Source organism: Diadema antillarum, unplaced genomic scaffold, assembly GCF_040938485.1.
Source record: "Diadema antillarum isolate AM-2024a unplaced genomic scaffold, OU_Dant_1.0 scf00000025, whole genome shotgun sequence".
NCBI lineage: Eukaryota > Metazoa > Echinodermata > Echinoidea > Diadematoida > Diadematidae > Diadema > Diadema antillarum.
Window position 1 is genome coordinate 4,077,582 of NW_027270914.1, and position 25,604 is coordinate 4,103,185.

The window sequence follows — 25,604 nt, forward strand, 5'->3', positions numbered from 1 at the left end:
AATTTTAGTATAATGTAGAAGAAGACTTGCTCTTTTAGAAAATATGAAAAAGTTAAGATCAGCTAGGTTGACCCATTTCACCTATTTTTAGTCCTCACACAAAATCAGTGTGTGCGACTTTTTGTTCGTTTTGTGATGCATGGTCACCTAATTCTATTGGTAACCTTTTGGACAATGCATTTCTACTATTTAACTAAACGAGGAAATCACAATACAAAGTATAAGGTCCTGACCGCAATGTCTGATAGACTCAAGTGATATGAATGTTGTTATGGGACAGGTCTGCACATTTTGTTCTTGTTGCTTATTTCTTGTCAATCTGTTTGTTATTGTAACTGTCTGTCAACCTTCCTAAAGGCGCCTTAGGTCCTTTAGGTTATCATTTAAATTGGTTCTCCTTTATAGTTATTATTGTTATTATTATTTTGTTTGTATTATTATTATTGTTATTATTATTATCATTATCATTGATATTATTATTGTCATTATTATTATTATTATTATTATGCATTTGCAATCAACAGCACATGTGGGTGCAGCGTAATACGAGGGAGAGAGAGAGAGAGGGGGGGGTAGAAAGAGTTGTGTTTCTGTGTTGAAAAAAAAATCAGAATGCATGCACTTCATGACATGCGGAAATTTGAATGAAAGTGAGAGATATGATACGGTGTATTGTTATGTAATGCAACAACCGTAATGTAAGGTATGAAATCAGTGGCTGAGGAGTACAACAGCCATGAAATTAAAGGTATTGCAATCAACTGTGGTGGACCTTTATAAACTCCTCAAAAAAAAGTTCTGCAAGTCTAATTTGACGTATCATATTTCTCTTAAAACTATATCATTTCATTCAAATGTGACAACATAAGAAAGCCTGATTAATCATCTTTAAGATGACACCTCTTTTGCTATGATTGGGTATTCCTGGAATGCAAAGTGTGACTGAGTATGAGGAAAGGCCAAATGTGAAATGTTGCAAAATAGAGCAAACGCGTTATGTCAAACAGTGTAATTCCCATTTGCTTTGTCGTTTCAGGGAAGGAATGTTCTTGAAAAGCATGCAATGTGAGATTATCATTGGATTCCAGGCTTCATCCATGAATTAAAAGCTGCAGTAGTATCTGCAGATTAAAATTAAACATAAAGGTTGACCAAACAGTCATCTAATGTCTAGGAAATGGGAGCTTTTGAAAGTGCTGTTATTTCAGCATTGCTTATTCCAGTGCCCTGTTTTCATCAAAGTGTACATTATCAATAGCAGAATTGTTGCGACTTTTCACTTTTGATCTGTCTCCATACTCAGCTGTTTTGCACATTCCAAGAACACCCAATCATAGCAAGTGAGGTGTCATTTTGAAAATAATTAATCAGGTTTTCTTATGATGTCATATTTAATGAAGATAATCTGGGTATAAGAGAAATATAATATATCAATCTTTAATTGCAGAACGTATTTTGAAGAGTTTATAATGGTTGCAATAAAAACATTACCATGAACTTTTTAACATTCCACTTGAAATAATCTGCAAATGGACGAATTAGTGCAGCTATTTAATCACAGCATCATGAAACAACTGTGTGTTGTCTAGACTAATTTTAGCACACTCTGTAGCAACCTGTCCACATAACATTAAAGAAATAAACGGTAGAGGAAACAAAAATCCCTCTTTGGTTGTTGTTGTTGTTGCTGTTGTTGTTGTTGTTAAAGATGTTTTCATGCAACCTAAAAGCGATTCCTTAACTCCCCCCCCCCCCCAAAAAAAAAAAAAATGAAAAAAAATGAGCTGCTAGTAATCCTGGATTTCCAAAACATTGCGAAACACACACACACACACACACACACACACATTTTGTATAGATTTTATATGTAATGATTACAAAGAACAACGTTTTTGCCAGGATCAGATATTTTCAAACTAAGTGGAGATGTCATTTCTCCGGCAACTCATTAAAGACACTCAGTCGTGGCGAGTGGTTTGTGCGGCACGGAGACGAACGCAACACGCTGCCTCCTCCATTCTGTATCAAATGTAGTGACCCCCGAATGAGAATAGCGATGGCTCAATGGGTCAGCGAAAGTACGGTAGGCTACAAGAGGGCTCCCTGTGCTTATCTCCCAACCCAAAATGGCGGTCAAAGCGAGCCACGAGAGCTTCCGAATGGACGCACACTCTCAGTGCGCATGCACATGAAGAGAGGCCGAAAGAGCCACGCGTCTTCTGGCCTCTCTCCTCCAATCACCGCAGCTCGCGGTGACAATATTTGTGTATGATGCGTACACGCACACACACACACACACACACACACGCCGCAGCGTCTTCTGGCCTCTCTCCTCCAATCACCGTAGCTCGCGGTGACAATGTTTGTGTATGATGCTTACACACACACGCACACACACACACACTTGTCTCAGTGGTAGCATTGCGCAATTGCATGCACAAACTTCGGTCGTTCGGAGTTTACGTACCATTAGGGATGGCGATCGGCTGCCTTTAATCTCCCACAACAAAAGCTCTCCCACCTCCTCCTATATAGAGCTTTACAGAAATGAAGCAAAAATTCTAAGATGCAATTAGTGCTTGTCACCATAATCATACTCTCGCATGGTATGATATGATTTTTTTTCTTTGTGTCGCTGCTCTCGTTAGGGCATAGTTGGGTAGTGGATAGGATCCTGGACTCGTCAACATCTAAGGCATATTTTTATGTTGAAACACATGTTTTGTATCATTTGAATATGGAAACAAATGGATGAATGAATGAATGAATGAATGAATGAATGAATGAATTAATTAATTAATTAATTAATTAATTAATTAATGATTAAATGAATGAGTGAGTAAATGAAATGAAAATGGGTGCCTGGCAGTGTTGGCCTAGTGAGTATACACTAGGTAAATGCAACCATATAGTTCCTATTATTGTTATTAGTATTGTTATTACCATCTTTCGAATATTGTCACCATATTCTATGCATCTATGTACTAATGTAATGTGAGAATATGACGTATATTATAATACAACACCGAAGCATAATTAGGGGTATGTAGAAGAAGCCTTGGATCGTCTTATACCTGCCGGACTCAACATTGTGATTTTGATATTCCATACATTCTATCACACACATCTGTGCTGTTGGAGCAGTATTTCAGCAATAACTTTGCATACGTTCATTGGTCAAAGGCATCTCTCTTTTCCGTTAATTTCATTTTGTTTGTAGCAAATTTACAAAACCACGATGGATGCTATAATTATATCCTTCCACGACTCATTAACGTGATTAATCGTGTGTAGACTCAGAATGTATAGTAGCAGTAGTAGTAGTAGTAGTAGTGGTGGTAATGATGATGATGATGATGATGATGATAATGATAATAATAATGATAATGATAACAATAATAATGATAATAATAATAATATTAATAATAACAATAATGCTTGCATAGGGCAAAACACATAGCACATATGCCCCTAATTACATAGTATGTGCTCAAAAATGAAAAGATTATACAAGAACATACAATTCCAATTACAATATCCATTCTTTATCTGATTTTTTTTCTCCTTCACTCAGGGTGCCAATGTCCTTCAAAACAGAGATGCAGATTTCAAAGCGACTTCATATTGCTATGGTAATAACTCTCCTAGCAGTATATATGGGTAGGCAGTTTTCGCACTATTTTAAGAGTTAGTCAGGTATTGATTGATAGATACAAGATTGTTATGCATTAATTTTGAAGATGAGCAATTTGTAATAGGAAGTGGTTTGTATAAAGCAATGATATTTTATAGATTATGCTCATTATACACGTCTATGTCTACGTTATATGTAATCGTAGGCCCATATTTGAATAATCTATAAATTTTGATAAGTTGATATCTGTCCCAGGTTTGCTCTTTTGGGTATATCATCTGAGCGGCAAAAGGAAGCAGGCTACAAATGGCACGATTAGGTTATGCAGAAATAAAGACATGAAAACCCGATCAATGTGATCAATGATCAATGTTTCTTTACACTAATAGGTTTGTACAGTCCTACAAGCCATTTAAAGGCTTTCTCATGTACATTCCATTTTTCATCATTATGTACAAATGTATACTTTGTGCTGATTTGTATAGTACGTGAATGTATCAATACCCTGTGTTAATGTTATTTTGATTTGTATGTCATGTGTTTTTATCCTTGTGGAATGATGGAAATATATGAAATGAAATGAAATGATTCATATTTGGACAAAGAGTCTTTAATTGGTATAAAAACAATAAGGCGTCAGTAAATTCATACTAATATTCAACTTTATGGTAAATCGTAACGGAAACATACTGAATTGGACAATTTACAATTTAATTGGAATCGCATTTTCTTTGCTCATTTTTCACTAATAATTTACAAATTTAGTGGAATAAAGACATGATTTCAAAACAAAAGATAATAAAGCAGAGGACTAAAGAAGCAAGGCATTACTTTGTTTTCATTTCGTCTACTCTCTGTCCCGATGAAATTTGTCAGATCGTAATTACTGATCTACATCTTGTAACAAACACACCAAAAAAGAAAAAAAAAAAGAAACTAGCCATGTTAGCGGGAATCGAACCTGTCATCTACACTGCTTTCGGGGCAGTGACACTATACCACCAGCATGATTTCTAGACTTCATTGCGCAAAATGTGTGAGTGTCTTAGTGTAATAACCTTATTTTATGTACTGTATGATCCCGAACATAATTGTTATTTTTCTTACTTCATTATAAACACACACTGCAAGTTTGGTGAAAACCCGATTTCCGTTCTGCGGTTGTTGAGATATTAAATCCATTCAATGTCCTGTATGATCCCTGTTTACTTTGGCCATTTGACCTTAAATCATTACCCCAAATTTCGTTGTATGTGTCTAACTTAATTATGAACACAGACTGCAAGTTATTGGGAGATTAAGCTTATTTTCTATCCTTTATGAATCATATACCCTTTGACCTCATGTCCCAAAACTTTGTTTGGTTTTTTACCTCATTATGAATACATGATGTGAATTTCATGAAAATTCGTTCAGCCGTGCTCGAGTTTTCTTGTACACAAACAGACACACAGATGGGCATGTTAGGGAACAGAAAATAACCTCCGCCTGTCAAAGGAACAATCACAGCTCTTCATCCATTTGCTCATGCGGAATGTTTTGAATTCTCGACAGAATATATAGCATGCTCTTGTTGGAGAGAAATTTTATTCGTGACACGTTTTGTCTTATAATGGGGATATCTGGAGAGACTTATAATAAGGGGGATGTATTTACTTTGAATTCTGAAAGGATGACAGCAATGTGAATATTTTCATGTCTGATGACATAGAGAATCTTACCGCTGAAATGTAGATGTTCATTTTCTTGATGATGTAGGTTACTGTGTGGAGACCGCCTTTGCTGAAAGTGACACTTGTTCCAATGTCCCAATGGAGATGGAAAATCTTTGCCCCTATATCTTCTCCGAGAAGACAGGGAGTTATGTCCGGTCGACACCCAAATATGTCCCACGTCACCATCCTCAGTATGACGTCATGGTTCCGGAAGCAGCGAGAGGAAAGACTAATTTGTACTGTGCCCATCCAGGTAAGATTCAACTTTTAAAGGAATAGTACAGTATTGGTATAGGTGAGGATTTGCCTTTTACATTTTTTGCACGGTATAAAGAAACAATTTGTAAAATAATACAGAGAATACCATCCTTAGATTAATTCAAATGTTATTTGATGAAAATTAGTTTTGGAATAGCTGAGACATCCAAAAACAAAGCAAAACAAAATTATCGTAATAAAAGGTGGGTCCCACCTATTTATTAGGATTGCCTGATTGCCTGTTCTGTTCTGTTCTGTTCTGTTCTGTTAGGATTGCCTGTTCTGGGTATCTCAGCCATTTCAAAACCAATTTTCAGCAAATAAACGTTGAATTCCTCTTGGAATTGCATTCTCTTTCATATTTCATCAAAAGGTTTCTCATTATCTCTCCCCAGAATGCTAGAAACCTGAGGTTCGGTCTCAACCAGAGCTATACCATCCCTTTAACTTTTTGCATTTAAGTTGATGACTGATCACTTCTAGAATGTTTAGACACAGGCATGTAACAAATAGGGGAACTGATACGAACCGTTTGTGACTCGCTCCATGTGACAGGAAGGGTGTGGCGATGATATATTGTTTCATAGCACTGAGAGGTGGAATGATATTAGGATTACTCAGTGTCACGATGGATTTTTTTTTTCATTTAAGCCTATGAACAACTTGTTAATGTGATAGTTCTATAACCCTGACAAGAGTTGAAGCAATGTCTTTTTTCTCAAGCTTTACAGTAGAACCATTGTCCCTTCCTTTCCTCAAACTTATCATCTGACCATGACAGCTCTTTGAACTTTCAAGCTTTGTTCCTTTTAATCTTGTCTAATTACAAGCAAGCAAACAAACAAACTTTGTAGAGATTTGCAAACAAGCAAACCACGAGACCAGTGAAGTCATGTTGAACAAATAAAATTAATTTGATATTCATGTGAACGTGACCGTGACCGACCTTTCCATCCTTGGAATACTTATGTTCTTATAATGAAGTGATGACAATAAAAATGAAAATTCTTCACAGAAGTGCATTTATGGGAGTGACAAGACTTGATCCTTAGACCACACCCACTTATATATTTTCCTACAGAATGTAATATTAGAGTAAAGTACTACTATTAAAAAACTAGTTATGAAAAATAGCATGAGATATCTGTTCATGGATATATCAATAATGAGCATGATTATTTGGAAAACCTATTATGAAGACGGAACGTAGTCTTAACCAAGGTCAAAATCAGTTTATCTTGATATTACGTACTGCACAAATAGACTGTGCGCCCAGCCCCTGCCTTAATAGAGGGATCTGCTCGGAAACTCTGGATGGCTTTACCTGCAAGTGCCCGAGGTCCTTTGGCGGAAAGCTGTGCGAAGAGGGTATGTATCTTTTACATTCCTCACATGAGTCGAAGCAATATTTTTTCTCAAGCTTTACAGTAGAACCATTGCCCCTTCCTTTCCTCAAAATTATCATCTGACCATGACCGCTCTTTGAACTTTCAAGCTTTCCTCCTTTTAATCTTGTCAAATAACAAACAAGCAAACAAACTTTGCAGAGGTTTGTAAACAAGCAAACCACAAGACCGGTGAAGTCATCTTGAACTAATTAAATTACATAATTTTCATATTCAACTGAACGTGACCGTGATCAAACTCTCCTTCCTTGGAATGCTTATGTTATTATAATGAAGTGATGCAAAATGAACATGAAAAATCTTCACAGAAGTGCACTTATGGGAGTGACAAGACTTAATCCTCAGACCATAACCACCGATAAACTTTCCAACAGAATGTAATATTAGAGTAAAGTACTACTTTAAAAAAAAAGATAGTTATGAAAAATAGCATGAGATATCTGTTCATGGATATGTCAACAATGAGCATAGTTAGGAAAATCCATTATGGAGACGGAATGTAGTCTTAACCATGGTCAAAATCAGTCTTTTTTAATATTACGCACTGCACAAATAGAATGCGTGTCCAACCCCTGCCTTAATGGAGGGACCTGCTCGGAAACCCTGGATCATGGGCGTAAATCCCGGGGGGATGGGGGATATATCCCCCCCCCCCCCCTGAAATGGAGGAGAGGGGATGGCCTGTACAATCATCCCCCCTGAAATTTGAGAAAAAATTGAGGAAGCAGAAAATAATGTGATTGTATCAATTTTGGCGTATTGCATGACGTTCGTACGCCCGCCTTCAGACAGGTAACAGAGCTAAACAGTATTCCATCTTGTAGGATAATGTATACATAATTTTCTCAAGCGCTCGCTTGCTTCGCTCGCTCGCGAAGGAAGTAATATCGACATAAGGTATGGTCGAGACGTTGAAAACGACAAATAGCATAGGCTTACATGTGCACATTCTATGACGCGAGCCGTCGGGACCATCTGCAAATTATGTACGAAAACAAACAAACAATAACAAAAACTCTACCGCCATAATTGAACCCCCCTCCATTTCCTGAATCATTCCTGAAACGATGATGACTCTGATACATCTATGTGCATACCCAGGGATGATCAGGGGCGTCGAATCCATCTCGGGAGGGGGGAGGCAAAGGGGCATTTGCCCGCCCCTACTTAAATGTTGGGGCCAGACAAATAATTTGTCCCCCAAGCAATTCCCGAGATGAGGACAAATCTCGAACTTTCTTTGTGGAAAATTGTCCAACTACCGTCAGAACTATGCACCGGATCGTTGAATTGCAATCATATAAATATGCAAAAGCTCCGCTACTGGGTCCCTTTCGATAGACTTTGTATACACTTTTGAGATTGACGTATTTCCTATATTTTAGCAAAGAGTGTACAGCTGATCTTTCACTTTACAACAGCTCCCTCATATGCAGAGGCGTCGATGGAGGGGGATGGTTCCCCCATTAAACATATCATTTTGCTCCTCCTCGTAACTCCCGAGATGTGGAAATGTTTTTACTTTTTTGATAGAAAACTGTCTAAATATTTCACCCAAAGATGGCTGAATTTCAATTCTGAAAATACAAAATCTCCCTCGCGTAAGAGGGGGATAGGCCTAATCCCTTCCATACCCTCCCCGTTCAGTCCTTTCTATTTAATACACTTTAGATCAACAAATTTTGAAATGTTTCATCTAAAGTGTGCACCAAGTCTGATACTTCAGATAAAAAAGAAAAATGCAAATGTTCCGTGGGTGGGAGGAGATATCTAGATACTTTCAATAAACGGAGGGTCACCGCCCCCCCCCCCCATAAAAATAAATAGTATACACTTCTGGGATTAAAATTTTCCCAGATATCATCATAAATGTGTTTACGAGATATTTTCATCTGAATTTTAAAATCTGAATTCTACCCTCGTTTGCAGGGGCGTCGATCCTGGAGGACGGGGAGCGCGGACGGGGAAGAGGGGAGGGGCAAACATATCATTATGATCCCCAATGATTCCCGAAATGAGGAAAATTTTCTTGCGTTTTTTGATAGAAAACTTGATGGATGGTGTTAGCACTCGTCCACGTCTTCTCGCTCCTCGCCCGTCCCCTCCCCCTCCCCGCCCCTATGCATACAAGTAGACTGTGGTTACACTTTGAACATAGACAGTTTTCCAAATATGCCACAATATGTGTGCACCAAAAAGTTTAAATACAATCAGAAAATACAGAATCTCCCTCGTGTAGGAAGGGGGAATAGGGAACAGGCCTTATCCCCTCCCACCTTCTCTGATTGACAAATTTCCAGGTATTCCAACAAAAGTGTACACCAGATTGTTGGATTTCAGTTCTAAAACTGAAAAAAAACTCCCTCGAATATGGGAGACGTATCTTGCCACCCTCCCATTGCTTGGTCCCCTTTATAGACTTAGTATACTTTGGGGAATGACAATTTCCTAATTTTCCACAAAAAGTGTGCTTCAGATCGCTTTATTTCAATTCTAATAACGCAAAAGCTCCGCCCTGTGTTCCCCCTCCCACACCCTCCCCCTAAGCTCTACCTCACTAGACTTTGTGCATATAACACAAAGATGGTGCACACTCGGAATACGAGCTAAATTCTATGATTTTAACACTTTTGGGGACGCTGGAAAAAAAATCCAAGTATTGCACCAAAAGTTTGCACCAGGTCGCTGAATTTCAGGTCTGAAAATGCAAAATCACCTTCGTGCGCGAGGAGAAATGCCCCTTTCTACACCCTCGTGTGCTTGCTTTTTCTGTTTGAATTGCTTTACAGCGTTCATGATAATTATTCATCGTAAAAAATTATTAATTCGATGAGTTTATTCAAATAATACCAGTTTATAGGCAAATTGTTCATTGCAATCTACATCAAAATATTCTCCTACCTTAAACAAGTGGGACTTTTTCAAGTCGACAAAACACCCAAACATGTACAAAATTGCACCATTTACAACATCAAAATGCACAAAGTTCTCACCGTGGGAGGGGGGACACCCCCCCCCCCCCCCACACACACACACACACACCCGCCGCTCGCTCTGCTCACTCGGGCTCGGTCGCGTTCATTACATTCAGTGAAAGAATTAATACAAGAATTTTATTTAATGATACCATGTAAGGCAAATTGTCACAATAATCATCGACATTAAAATATTCTGTTACCATAAACAAGTGGGACTGTTTCAAGTCGATAAAACGCGCAAAAACATGCATCAAATTGCACCATTTACAACATCAAAATGCAAAAAGTTCTCACCGTGGGAGGGGGAACATCCCCTTCCCCTTCCTCTCAACATCCCCCCCCCCCTCCCCGCTCCGCTCGCTCGGATTCGGTCCTGATCATGATATTATTTAAAGTGTAAGAATTATTACAAGAAGTTTATTCAAAATTAATGATACCATTTAATTGCCAAATTGTTTTATATTAATCGACATCGAAATATATTGCTATCTTATATAACAAGTGGGACTGTCTCATGTCGACAAAAAAAAACGTAAAAATATGCATGAAATTGCACCATTTACAACATCAAAATGCAAAAAAAAAAAAAAAAATCTCACCGTGGGAGGGGGAACATCCCCCTCCCACACCCCCCCCCCCCCCGAGTTCGGTCGCGTTCTTGATGTTCAGTGTAAGAATTTACACAAGAATTTTATTTATGTAATACCATTTTATAGCCAAAATGTTTGATAATAATTAATCGACATCGAAATATATTGCTACCTTATAACAAGTGGGACTATTTCAAGTCGACAAAACGCGCAATATCATTCATCAAATTGGACCATGTACAACATTAAAATGAAAAAGTTCTCACCGTGGGAGTGGGGACACCCCCCCCCCCCCCCCCTTCCCCTCGCTCACTCCGCTTGCTCGGGCTCGGTCGCATTCATGGCATTCAGTGGAAGAATTAATGCAAGAAATTGTTTTGTTTTGTTTTGTTTTTTTAACATGCATCAAATTGCACCATGTACAACATCAAAATGCAAAACGTTCTCACCGTGGGAGGGGGGACATCCTCCTCCCATACCTCCCTTCCCTCGCTCCGCTCGCTCGGGCTCGGTCGCGTTCATGATCTTCAGTGTAAATGATACCATTTTATGGGCAAAATTGTTCAATAATAATCTACATAAAATGTACTACTACCTATAAACATATGGGACTGTTTGAAGTCGATAAAACACGCAAAAATACCACGATCTTCCCTTCTTTGTTTCTGTGTGTGTGTGTGTGTGGCACACATACACACACACACCATAGCTTCTGACCACACGAGCAAAGAGAATTAAGGGTTTGGTAAGAACACCGAATTAGGGCTTTCAGTAGCTCAGTCGGTAGAGCACCGGTCTAGTAATCCGGAGGTCTCGGGTTCGAGTCCCGATGAAAACCCATTTTCTTTGCTCAAAGTTTTCACTGATTATTGTTCGTTTCTGGTCAGTTTTCCCTTCTTTGTTTCAAAATATATTACAAAATGATAAAAAGCTGCATCGCTTCGGTGATCCCTCGCATTTATTCCAAAGTTGATTTTACATCCTTTGGGTTTATGTCAGGTTAATGTGTGTGTGTGTGTGTGTGGCACACATACACACACTATAGCTTCTGACCACACGAGCAAAGAGAATTAAGGGTTTGGGACGAACACCGAACTAGGGCCTTCTATCGCTCAGTCGGTAAAGCACCGGTCTAGTAATCCGGAGGTCTCGGGTTCAGATATATATATATATATATATATATATATATATATATATATAATAGATATTAGAAGTTTTTGTCGAATGCTGGAAAAGACTTTGCACTTGCAAAAGGAAGAACACATTATGGATTCGATTCCTGTCTGCGCGCATCAGAAAAATGTATATTTCCAACAATAGCAGCGTATGGAAACTTCCAGAACTTCAAGACACAAGTGCACAACATTGGCTGTTAGTACATAATTTTGTTTTTGTCTTGGTTTTGTGCAGGATCTTTTTGTTCATCATTCATAGAAGGAAAATGACAGAGTGATCCCGTGTGTGAGAGAGTCTCATATCATGCATGTAAATGAATGAATGCAATGAATATGGTCATCGGGAGGGAAAATGAAACAAATAAACAGACAGGCGAGAAGGGGAATCGAAAGAAGGAAATCCCAATAACAAGCTGTCTTTAACACCAGCATCAGGAATCATCATCAGTTATTGCTTTTGGTCCTTTGCCGGACATTTCAGAACCAACACCCTCATTAGCATGCAGGTAAGGCAGAAACTGGACAAGGGCACATTGTGTGCCAACTCGAACTTGCACTTCCATGCACACGTCATACAAACCAAAACAGCGTGAAGTTGTTGTCGCGATGTCTCACACGCGCAGCGTCTGGTCGGCCAGGAGTAAGCGACTATAAAATCGCGATCAATGCGCCGTGTCTGATTGCGCCAAATAGGACCCACAAGTACCTGAATCTGTGAGTGGTTATATTCTATCGACAGTGGCGGATCTACTTCGGGGGGGGGGGGGGGGGGGGGGTCGGGGGTTTACCCTCCCCTCCCCCCTCCTTGGGGAAAACGCCATCATAATACATTTGTATGTCCCTAACTTTTTTTAAGTTGATAACCAAACACATGATAACTCTGGATATAACTGTATATTAAACTGTTACTTGATCTAAATAGACGTTGTCATGGACTGCTTTTTTATGGTCTCCATGCGTGAATAGATGCCAGGAAAACATTACTTACGGGGGTTCAAAATAGCAAAGAAAAAAAATGGCGTGCCGCCACGCGGCTCACAGACAATGCCGCTTCGCGCCCAGGGACCGCGGAGCGTTGGTGGGGGGGAAGGGGGGGGGGAGGGGCGCCCCCTCAATTATTTGGTCAAAAAAAGAGAAAAAAATAAAGCATGTAAGTATGCTTAAAATCGCAAGCTGGTAACCCTAAAAATGAAAAATCTCCCTACTGTGTGTGTGTGTGTGTGAGGGGGGGGGGGGGGGCTACCCCCTCCCACACCCTCCCCTGCCATTGCCTTCATCTCTTATTATCAAGACATTATTACATCCGCCAATTGAGGAGGTCATGTTTTCGTTACCGTTGGTTGGTTGGTTTGTTTGTTTGTTTGTTTTTTTGTTTGTTTGTTAGTTTGTCCGTGTGCAAAATAACTCAAAAAGAAGTTAACGGATTTGGATGAAACTTGCAGGAAAGGATTAAGGGCCGTTCACATTGGAGCGGTTTTGCGGCAGCGGCAGCGGCAGCGGTTTGCCGCTGACTTCTGCCGCAGTGGCACGCTGTTCACACTGGAGCGGTCAGCCGCGCGTAATATGCAAATCGAATTGTTTCCCTTAGCACCTGCTTTACTAGTAATCAATTACATAATATGCACATGTATACCGTGAATACATCCCCTGGGTCTGAGAATTAACAAAATCCCTTTTCCAAAATGAAACACACAATCAAAGAAATCAAGGATTCGTAACATGCAAAAAGACTATTGGGCAATCAGTACTGGAATCTCAGTTTTTCAACTTCTTGCTTAAAATACAAACAAAAACAAAACACTTTCAACACGAACTGTTCAATGAAACTGCAAAATATTCCTTGTGTTACTGATACTTGTATGCATGCAGAAATTGTTGGATCGGACGACTGTCATATATACTGAGACGGCCGTACATAAAAGCCGGTGTACATCCAACAACGCAATATCTCATATATAATATGCGAAGGTGACCTTTTATGTGTTTTGAGTTCTTGTTTTTCGCTTTTTTAAAAACAAATTTCTCAGCATCCAAAGTAATATCTTATCTTGCTTTGTGTTGATGTGAATATGACTACTTTTTTTTCTGGTGTTGGCAAAGTAGTCAACCGTATGAAAGATGAGCTCTTAAAAAAGAAGCAGAGCTTGTAAAAAAGGGTTCCGGATAAACATGTAAAACAAAACATACTATTAAGTTTTAAACATATTAACAAGAAGTATAATAGTAACATATTTACATAGGACAGATGCAACACAAGCACACACACACACACACACACACACGCACACACACACACACATTCAATCACACAAACACATGTCACAAAAGCGCTCATGCACATACATGTAGTTCACATTTTTTGTTTTTGTTTTTTATTGTTCCATATTCCACATTTCAACAAATACATAAAACATAAGCATCACAATACAAAAGCCTGGATGAATTGTCACGTACAGCTTATAAGACAATAAAACATGTGAAATATGAGGAATCTACATAGAAGCATTGCTTGTAGGGTGTAGATTCCCAGATGCGGATGTGAGATTATTTCTTACTTGGGTATGTAATTAAAGGAATGACAATTTCTGAATTGGAGAAATATAAACGCCAAAAAGTAAAAAGAAAAAGAAAAAAGAAAACAATGAAAACAATGTCCGCGGCACAGACTTCTTGAGTGTTGCGTGATCACCCGAGCGAGGTACAAGTCAGATGCAGTGTACAATAGCAGAGATACCAAATGTGTACAAAGGAAGTTCAGGAGATAATACAGAAGTCACGAGCGAGGCACATGTTACATAATCGATAATATCAGTAATGTGAAGTATGAACAGAGAATATCGAGGAGGATTGAAGAATAGCTATAGATATGAATTCAGAAAAACTAGTTTAAGTTTATGTTTAAATGAATAAAGAGACTGAGATTGGATTATTTCTCTATCCAACTCATTCCAAAATTTAGGTCCTGTAGTGGTTATTGTTTTTAAAGCAGATACGGTTCGTACTGGAGAAAGATGAAAAGAATCTTTTTGTCTAGTAGGGTAAGAATGAACTTCAGTATTTTTGACAAACATCGAAGAAAACACATCAGGGAGATCACCTGAGTTTAATTGATACATAAATGACCCGATATTAAAATGATATAAATCCTGGATCTTAAGTGTTCTACTGGAAAAGAATAAGACATTAGTGTGTTAGAAAAATGTGGCGAAGTTAATTATCCGTATAGCTCTTTTCTGTATCAATAATAAAAAATTGAGTCTAGTTGTACAGCAGTTTCCCCATGCCAGGATTCCATAACCTATATAAGGCAAAAATAGAGTAGAATACAATGAATGCAGAACATGTTTAGGAAAAAACTGTTTTAACTTATACATAACACCTACATTTTTTGATAATAATTTACGCAAAGAATCAACATGAACTTTCCATGTCAACTTACAATCAATATAGAGACCAAGGAATTTTATATATTCCACCTGGTTCAATTCTACGTCGTTTACAACCAACTTACCCGGTAAAATATTGATTATATTGCTAAAAACCATAAATTTTGTCTTGGTCAAATTCAATGACAATTTATTAGCCTGAATCCACTTAGATACTGATTTTAATTCAGTATTTACGGTATTCAGTAAAACATGAGGGTTTCGATTTGAATAAAAAATACTGGTGTCATCGGCAAAAAGTAGAAAATAGAGCAGAGAGGACGAACTGCGAAAGTCATTCATATAAAGAATAAACAATAAAGGACCTAAAAGGGATCCTTGCGGTACCCCACAAGTTATAGGCTGTGAACTGGACACGTGGCCATTCAAACTAACAAATTGAGTTCTTCCAGTAAGGTAACTTCTAAACGAATCCCATAGTGTTGTAATTTGTATAATAATATTTCATGGTTGATTGTGTCAAAGGCCTTGGAGTAGTCAAGAAAGATACCTACTGTATGACACTTGGCATCGATCGCTTTGATAATTTTCTCTATCATGAGTAAAATAACATGAATTGTGGAATGCTTTTTACGAAATCCAAATTGATTTTCATCTATTACATTACAGTCATTTAAGAATCGGAATACACGTGTGTACACAATCTTTTCAAGTAATTTAGAAAAAGAGGTTAATAACGATATTGGTCGATAATTTCCCAGTTCGTCCTCTCGGCCCTTTTTTTTATCGGGATAACTTTAGTGATTTTCATCCTAATAGGCACTATACCGTTCAGCAATGACAAATTAAATATATGGGCAAGAGGTACAACAATCTCATGTATAACATATTTCAGAAGATAATAAGAAATTCCATCATAACCAGTACTTTTTTTGGCTTTAAGATGATTTACAATGTCAACAATTTCGGATTCTAATACAGGCATAAAAAACAAAGATTGATTATTGCGATGACTTAAATACGTAGAAAAAGGTATATCCGTTTCCGGAATAACATCAGCTAAATTAGATCCAACCTTCACAAAATATGAATTAAACGCTTCAGAGATTTCATTATCATCTCTTAACTCGATGTCATTTACACAAATCTTATGGATATCCGATTTATTTCGTTTCTTCTGAAGAACATTATTAATAACTTTCCACGTGGATTTAATGTCCTTCTCATGGAGAAGAAACAGTGAAGAAAAATATTTCTTTTTTGCCTCACGCAAAACAGAAGTAAGAACATTACGATAACTAGTATATTTGCTTTTTGCAGCATCAGTTTTTTGAGACTTGAATATATAAAAGAGCTTATTTTTCTTATTGATAGACCTCAAATAAGATTTCGATATCCAGGGGGATCGTGGTATCTTTTTATAATTTGATCTAAATTGTGATCTTATCGGAAAATGAAAAGAGAAAAGAGGAGCGATCAGATCAACAAACTTATCATATGCATCATTAGGTTCATTCGCATTGAGAACCACTGACCAATCAATATTTAACAGGCTTTCCTTAAAACTTATAATATTTTGTTCAGACATAACACGAGCTGTAGAATTCATTTCCCAAGTTGCAGGCTTAAAGCGATTTAGTATAAATGGACTGGAAGCAAACACTGGGAAATGATCAGACATATCCGAAACTATTATACCTTGATCAGTTGGATAATGAATATTAGTGAACATATTATCAATAATTGAAATTGCAGAAAGATACTTTCTATTTTACTATACTTTACGCTGATAATGTAATGTAGTATGTCTTGTGTATTTTCTTACCTGTTTCATTTCTGGAAAACATAAGTACGTACTTTGTATGATACATATAGTCCTACTCATTATTAATGAAATCGATAGATATTCCTGTAAATATGTTTCTTTTATTTTGCCTGTCTCGTAGAACTCGTCTGTCCCGGCCCTGATTCGTCATCTCCAGACTCCTGCTATCTTTACCGTCAGGACCGCCAGCCCTGGGAGGTGGTCAAGGGATAGTTGCGACGAGCTAGGTGGTTATCTGGTCGCTATAGAAACGCCGAGTGAGTTCTCCAGAATCGTAAATGAACTTCTCAACGGCAATTCCGGATTACCTTACTTCTATGCCTGAACGGGGCTAAATGACCGATCGTCCGAAGGGGTCTACACGTGGGAGAGAGTCGGGGGCACTTTACCCACCTCCAGCAGTTTGTGGTATAGTGGTCGTCCAGATCCCAACAATGCAGAGATCTGGGATTGCATAGCAGCTCGTTTTGAATATGGTGATCCACATATATTTGATATCCCATGCTCCTACAAACATGAATATATTTGCGAATTCAGGTCATTATAAGTGTCATAAATTGACAATGTCATGGTGTCCATCATTGATATCTAAGTTTCTTTTCCAGCGGTCGATGAATCTACGACAATAAGTATGTACTTCTCTCACCCTGCTTGTTCCTCCGTTCTACATCTTTGTTCTTCTTCCTCCCAGGAAAAAGTTCATCCTCCGTAGCCATAAATGATACTATAGACAACCTGCTATCTGATGCTCGTGATAGATATCCCACTACACTGCAGCGATTTGACGATTCCTTTTGAACAATGGTATTTGGAGTACGGGATAACGGGTCTATAGTCGTTAAATATTTTACGTTTTGCTGTCTATAAACAAAACAAAGTAACAGATAATCCCTTGTACTCTCCATTCATCGAAAACAGTAAAAACTTTGTCAGTTAAGGAAACATGAATAACATATTACTGAAGTACTACACACAAAATTCTGAGACAATTTCCCCCACAAGTCATCAACAGACTATAGGAATTGAATTGCTTTATTCGTCAATTACAGACAGATTTTTTTTTTGTTATAGCCAATAGAAAAATAGCATCACAGTAACGCCATATCAGTTTAAAATTATGTTCAATCAATTTTTCGCCCCAAATTGCACCTGAAATGCCAAGTTATGGCAAAAGAACCCAAATATGTGATTTTGACGCACTTTGAGCTGATTGATATGGCCCACTGTGAGCCGTCTCTTCACTGCTCTTGTTTGGATCTAGAGGAAAAATGATCATGTAACAACTTGTTCTGTGTAACAGCTATAGTCCCTGTCTACCCTATGACATATTTATGTTTTTATACCTCATTTGTGAATGAACTTCTCTGTCGTTGTCTGTGCAGGAGTATTATTTCTTGCATCACAATGTTATTGAAATTTCAAATAATTATTTTGTTTAAACTCTACTATATGCAACGAATACTGAATAAACCCAGAAGGGGTACAAGTAATATTTCTTTTTGCGCCCCCCTCCCTTACGGAACTCCTGGACCCCCCCCCCCCCGTTCTAGATTTTCTGTGTGTCTGTGTGTGTGTGTGTGTGTGTGTGTGTGTGTAATTAAGCATGCTGATTTTGGCATAGATTGTTAATGACATATAAGTACGTGATTGTTATCGAGACCATTGTCAGGTATATTATAATTTGGTGATTTTTCTTTTTGTTAAAGTATATTGATCAGAGTATTTTTTTTTTTGCAGTTCAGTTGAATAATGTGAAATTATGTTGCTTATGATGATGGTATAGTATTGGTGGAGATGAAGATTTGGGATTTTACTTTTTGTGAGGTACTAAGACACAACTTATTGAACAATACAGAGCATACCTTTCTAGAGAAATTCAAAGTTTGTTTGATGAAAATCGATTTTAGACTGATGGCTGGGATATCGAAAAACAATTTAAAACAGAGCGGTCGTCATCAAAGTTTGGGTCCCATCTTTTATTAGGATTGCTCTGTTTTAATTATCTCAAATCCCTCTTGAAATTTCATGCTCTTTCATATTTCATGATTGGCTTCTTATTATCTCACCAAAAATGTTAGAAACCTAAAGTTTCTCAACCTAAAGAAATCTCAACCAAAATTATTTACGATCCCTTTAAGGCGCTTAGAGACCATCTAGTACATAGGCGCGGTGAAAATTTCAATCATTATCATAATCATCATTATCATCATCTTCAAGGAATCAAGACCCTAATGCGCTGTATCTAAAATTCCCCACACTTCATCTAAAAACCTCATCATTTCTTATTGTTAGGTGTCCCTGCAATTTAACTTGTTTCACTATATTTGGCTAAATGTATCTAGCAGTGTCTCGTATTAAAGTATGACAATTTGATCTTTTTCTATCACATCTAGAAATAATGGTGAAAGTTCTCTTAAACACTGAATCATCTTGCCATACACATTGTATAAACATTCATTTTTTCGGACATTTTCTATCAAAATATAAAGAACATTTTCATCATCTAGAAAATTATGGGGGATGCTTACCTCTTCCAGACTTTACCTGCGTGGTTAAGCGGAGACTATACTGTACTACATAATTATACTATATCGGGTAACATCATTATGCTTTGGTGTGAATTGTATTATTGAACGTGACTCGCATTTTACTGAATTTTTGATTGCCTGCTGTTTCAATATAACGATTGCAAAACACATCTATTTTCCCACCTTTGACTAATTAGCAATCATTCTACATCACAGATGATTATATTACAACGTAAAATATACTGTTTTGTATATTTGACGTTGATCGCATTACTAGTATTGTCTGCTGTTTAAGAATATTGATTGCAAACTTTGCGTAGTTTGTCCAATTTCTGACTTTACTGTATTATAAACATGATAATAATATATACTACTAGACGTACATAATTTGCTTTAGTGGTTGACGTTTATATGTGAATTGTGCTATACAACTGCTTATATAACGTCGATTACATTTTATGAAATTTGAGTAATTGTCTGCTGTTGCGCATAAGCGTTTCATGAGCTAAATCATAGGTTTAGTTACAAGGGAGCAGAAAACAAAACAATTACGAGGATTAATGAACTTATAAGTTTTGTAATAATTACGTGATTGTACATAACATAGTGTGACCTTGTTACCGTTGCCCGGGAGAAAAAAAAAAGAAAATGGAGAGATTTTACTCTTGTAATACTTGTCCTTATATGAATGATTGATCTGACGTGAATTGTGTTTCATTAAATATTGTGATTATTTTCATCTTGTGTTTACAACTAGTGAAAAATAAGCCTGTATACTTTTAACCATTTCTGACTTCTTGGCAAATATCCTGCATTATAAATAATTTTCACCACTAGAAGTTTGGTATATATAGCGATTTGGTGTGAATCGCATTATTTGACGTTGATCGAATTTAATGAGTATTGTGTAATTGTCTGCTATTGAACATTATCTTTTCTTTAGCTGAATCAGTAGGTTAATAGTTTCAATAAGGGTGCAGAAGACAAAATAACTTTGAAGATTAAAGAATGTAACTTTAGTAGTCATAATTGTAAATTAATCATTGTAGGCTGCCTACACATAGTGTAGCACAGTGTTACTTGCCTAATAATATACTTTAATGTTGCATGTATTTTGTACAACAAAAAAGAGAGATTTCAGTCGCTTATATAAAATTTGCCTATAAATTGTTTTGATTTGCTGGTTAGCTCCTCTGGAAAATAACATTTGGTAATTCATTTTTCCCCTCATGCCATTATTTTGGTTTTCTTCCGAGTTTCATTTGCTTGTCTTTTTCCACTGTGAGCAGAGCGTCTGTGGGTGTGGGTGTATGTGTGTGTGTGTGGGTGTGTGTGGGTGTGTGTGGGTGTGTGTGTGTAGGCCGTGTGTATATAAAAAATAATGGTATGAAGAGGGTGAACACAATCAAGAGTATTTTGAGCAGTTGCTTCAGTCGAATAAAGAGAAAACAGTTATAAAGGGAATGTGTGATGATAGGGGAGAGGTGATTAAAGACAAGGATGTGATAGTGCGATTAATTAGAGATTTTTATAGAAATATGTATTCTCAAAAGGGATTAGTGTGTGATGATTTTAGAGAAAGTGTATTTTGTCAGGAAAGTCCTTTGGTGGTGAAAGTAAGAGTTCTTGTGAAGGAAAAATTACTAAAGAATGTTGGGAGTGTTTAAAAAGTATGAAATTAAATCAATCACCCAGCAATGATGGATTTACAGTTGAATTTTATTTTACATTTTGGTCACAGATAGGAAGTTTATTGGTTGAAGTTTTTAATGAAGGGTTTGAGAAAGGTTTTTTAGCAAAGTTTCAAACACAAGGTGTTATAACATTGATTGAAAAAGATTGCAAAGATTCATCATTTATAAAGAATTATAGACCGATTACTTTGTTGAATAAGGATTATAAGATGCTTTTTTAAGGAATGGCAAAGCGAATAATGGGAGTGTTACATGGGAGTGTTACATGCGATTAATTGGATCAAGTTTATATATTATAGAAAACATGATATTGATATATAGAAAAAAAGGTTCATTGGTGTGGCTTTGCGTTTGATAGATGACATGATTTTTTATTTTAATAATCATTGTGAAGAAAAGGCATATTTGATAGCATTTGATATTGAAAAAAAGTGTTTGATTCAGTTTCGCATAATTCTTTATGTAATGCATTAGAATTATTTGGGTTTGGTGGGTCGTTTTGTTCGTGGGTGAAAGTCATGTATAACGGAATTAGTAGTTGTGTTATGAACGGAGGTGTTTCGACACGTTATTTTGATATAAAGCGAGGGATGAGGTAAAGCGACCCATTATCACCAAATTTGTTTTTGTTGGTAATGGAAATTTTGGCGCAGGCGGTAAGAAGGGATAATGGGATTACAGGAATTCAGGTTGATACTTCGAAGTTAGGCAAGTATGAACGGAAGTGCTTCGACAGGTTATTTTGATATAGAGCGAGGGGTGAGGCAAGGCAACCCATTATCGCCATATTTGGTTTTGTTCGTAATGGAAATTTTTGGCGCATGCGCTAAGAAGGATATTGGGATTAGAGTAATTTGGTTTTATAATTTTGAGGTTAGGCAAGTGATATATGCTGATGACATGACTTTATTTGTTAGACACAGGTCATCAATTATGAGAATACAGGAAATTTTATATGCATTTTTATGAAATTAGTGGTCTGAAGGTAAATATTGATAAAAACAAAGGTAATTAGGATAGGGAAGGAAAAGGGAGGACACTGTTGCGACACGGATTGTCGCCCCCGTCACCGATTGTCGTCTGGCGACAATCCGCGACGCTTGTGCAGTTCCCAGTTTTTGACCTCGATGGCGACAATCCATGATGGCATTTTTTTTTTTTTTTGCGATACGGATTGTCGCCCCGTCAAGGATTGTCGCCCCGGGCTCGGGGTGGTTGCTCCGGTGTTAAGCTTTGGTGGGATGGGTATGACTGGTCAGTTATGCGTATGTATGTGTGTGTGTGTGTGTGTGTATTTGTTGTGAGCTGCATGGTATGTGCTGTGTATGATTTGTAGGTGCGTACAATAAGTAACTTTTGTATGAGTTTCCGTATTGTTGTGTGTGTGTGTGTGTGTGTGTGGAGTATAATAATACAATTTGTAGAAACTGTGCATGTGTGGTGGTTGTATAGTGGTAGTGGTTTGTTTGTCTGTGTGTATACGTGTGCCTGTATGCGTACGTGTGTATGTGGTATATAGTGGCGTATGTGTATATCAAAGGGTATGTGATGGTGCGTGTTTGTGGGCGCAGTTTTGTGCCTGCATGAGTATCTGAGGGGTTTGGTGTTCGTGGGCTACGTAGGCTCTACGTATGTGTGTTGTGTGTGAGCGTTCGTGTGTCTACTTACTTAAAGGCCCCAGTCACATAATGCTCTGCGTCCGGCGGCGTTACGTCCAAATAAGTCATTTTTTCTGCGGACATCCGCGGATCCCTTGCTGTCACCAGAGCATTTTTACAAAACATACGGGAAAAATATGCGGGCAATACGGAGAGATACGACCAAATGCGAATACTTGCGTCCACTTGCGGATATTCTTACGAATTGACACGTAATTTTGTTCTTTCAACTTACATAAACTTCCGAATAGTTCGGAACACTTGCGGAGAGTTGCGACTATTTACGGAGAGTTGCGGATATTATCGGATAGTTACAGATTGTTATGAATGATTATGTACAATATGACGATCCCTGCCAAGTCAATGTATTATGACAGCAAATTTATCACATATTGGACTGTCTTACATTGTACACTGGGGAAAACTAAAATTGAATTTACGTACAAGTTGTGAAAAGTTTTCGCATTTCTTTGATTTGCTTTACAGTAATAAGAGATATATGAAATTTTGAACTTGAAGTTTGAATCTTATTTGTGCAGCTCAAATATGGATAAACATCATAAATGTACAGACTACATAACATAATTATACCACAAATAGAATACAATCTAGATCGATAAGTTAAACAGAGTAAGAAAATATTACTTGCAGTCATGGAATAGACAAACTGTGGTTACGCTGTCATTGTGCAGCGATATTCATGACTTTCTGGGTTATGTTAAGGAGATTGTTATAATAAAGCAATGCCTATTACATTTCCAGGAAAAAAAAAAAACATTAGGACATTCGGACACCCCTCCCACACCCAACTACAATATTAAAAAAAAAAATGTAATATCCATGGAGCGTAAAGTGGGTAAGACTATAGGGAAATACTAAGTTCGTTCTCATTGTACATAGTTTATCGCTGTCCAACACCTTCCCGGCCAGAAAAGTGAAAAAAATGTTGTCACCTCATCCCCAATCCAAAAATTGCCTTCCGAGTTTCGAAAAATATACATTCAAATAGTACAAGGAAAAAATGTTCAGCACCAATGGTCAAGCGATGTCATGCATATATGGGTGCCACCTTAAAATGACCATTTGTGGGAGAAATTTCGTAACTTGACTTTGCGGTTCTGCCTCTCCACCGCTCCAAGTGTGTTGTAGCATTCCTTCAGGTAAATGCGCTGTGCTACAGCTTGGCATCACGAGTTGTGTGGCTTCCCACGCGTCTCTGTGTTCCCATGCGAGTGGAAAACAGAAAACGTCGAAGGACGTAATCGTCTACAGCATCCCCTTTACAATTCCCTGTACCTAGAGGTTCGTTGATCCAAAAATGAAATTCGGAATAACGAACCTTCGAATAAAGAACCTCGGACTAAAGAGCCTTAAGAATAACGAACTTTTGCAATAACGAAATGTAACCCCCTCCCCACATACACACACACACCCGAACCGATACCACATTCCTTCCTGATTAAACGACTTCCCAATGTTGCTAAATAAGACATAATGGACCGTATGCAGAAAAGCAGCATCCGCCCGCACGCAAGCACCACTCCGAATTCATAAACAAATCCGCCAAACAAACTCATCAAAGTCAAAGCTGCTGATAAAATCAATATCAACGTTTATACCAGCAACAGCTTACTAGGTATCCCTACCCACGCGCAGCTAAAAAACACATACTAGTACGCAAAAAGCTGACATAATAAACACATTCTTCCATCATACACACACACACACACACACACACACACGCACACACGCACAAACGGACACTTAATTATCATGTGCGCGCGCACATACACACTTCCTTTAAATCTCACCATGACTTTTACATGGCATGTTTGCATGGATGTAGCCATGTAAGTTATGTGTTAGTGGTCAATGACTATGTCCAGAACGATATTACCCAGCAAAATGTGCTTCGAGGGCGGGCAACAATCCGTGCCGCCAGCTCTCGTCACGGATTGTCGCCAGACGACAATCCGTGACAGGGGCGACAATCCGTGCCGCCAACTCCGTCAAGGATTGTCGCCCCCGAGCCGGGGCGACAATCCGTGTAGGGGCGACAATCCGTGTCGCAACAGATGGCCCTTGGAAAATGCCGTAACTGAAATAAAGATTTTACGAGTGTATTTTGCATTGGATATTAAGGTCAGAGCAGAATTGAATCATAAAGAGATATTGAGTAAAATTACAAGACTTTTGGGATGGTGGAGAAAAAGAGATTTAACTGTAATGGGAAAATATTTTTGTTCAAAACATATGCTTTGTCTAAATTATATTATGTTTCTTCATCATTAGATGTTCCAAAGTGGGTAGTGGCCGATATCAATAAAAATTTGTTTTGAATTTCTATCATTAGGGTTATATTTATCAGGATTATGGTGAGGGCGGCCTCAGAAGGACAAATTTCGAATTATTCGTTATGAGTCAAAGAATTATGTGGTAGAAGAGATTGTTATATGTGAGAAGTTTAAGGGATGGAAACTCTTTTTTTATTACATCTTTAGGACTGTTGGAGGAAGATGCTTAAGGGAGTGTCAGCGAAGGGTAAAAGGGAAAGAGAAAGGGACGGGGAAGATCACATCAGGCTGCCAGTAACAGCAGTAATATGCACATCAACCTTGTGCTTCTGAGGCTGAAGAGGAAGCGAGAGCAATCTTTAAGTTGTTGACATGCGCTTACCGAACATCAGCTTCTTTTCACTATACCACATCTTCATTTCCAGTACTATTCTAAGCATTCGCTTAAGATGTGCAATCTGAT

At 37.8% G+C, this 25,604-nt stretch overlaps 1 protein-coding gene across 1 annotated transcript in view; it reads left to right on the forward strand.

Moving 5' to 3' along the window:
• Positions 1 to 25,604, forward strand: part of LOC139734127 (macrophage mannose receptor 1-like) — a 171,033-nt gene that overhangs the window by 84,506 nt on the left and 60,923 nt on the right. Inside the window, exon 5 of the mRNA XM_071644941.1 lies at positions 5,393 to 5,602. Coding sequence (XP_071501042.1) covers positions 5,393 to 5,602 — 210 coding nt within the window. The remainder of the gene's footprint in view (positions 1 to 5,392; positions 5,603 to 25,604) is intronic.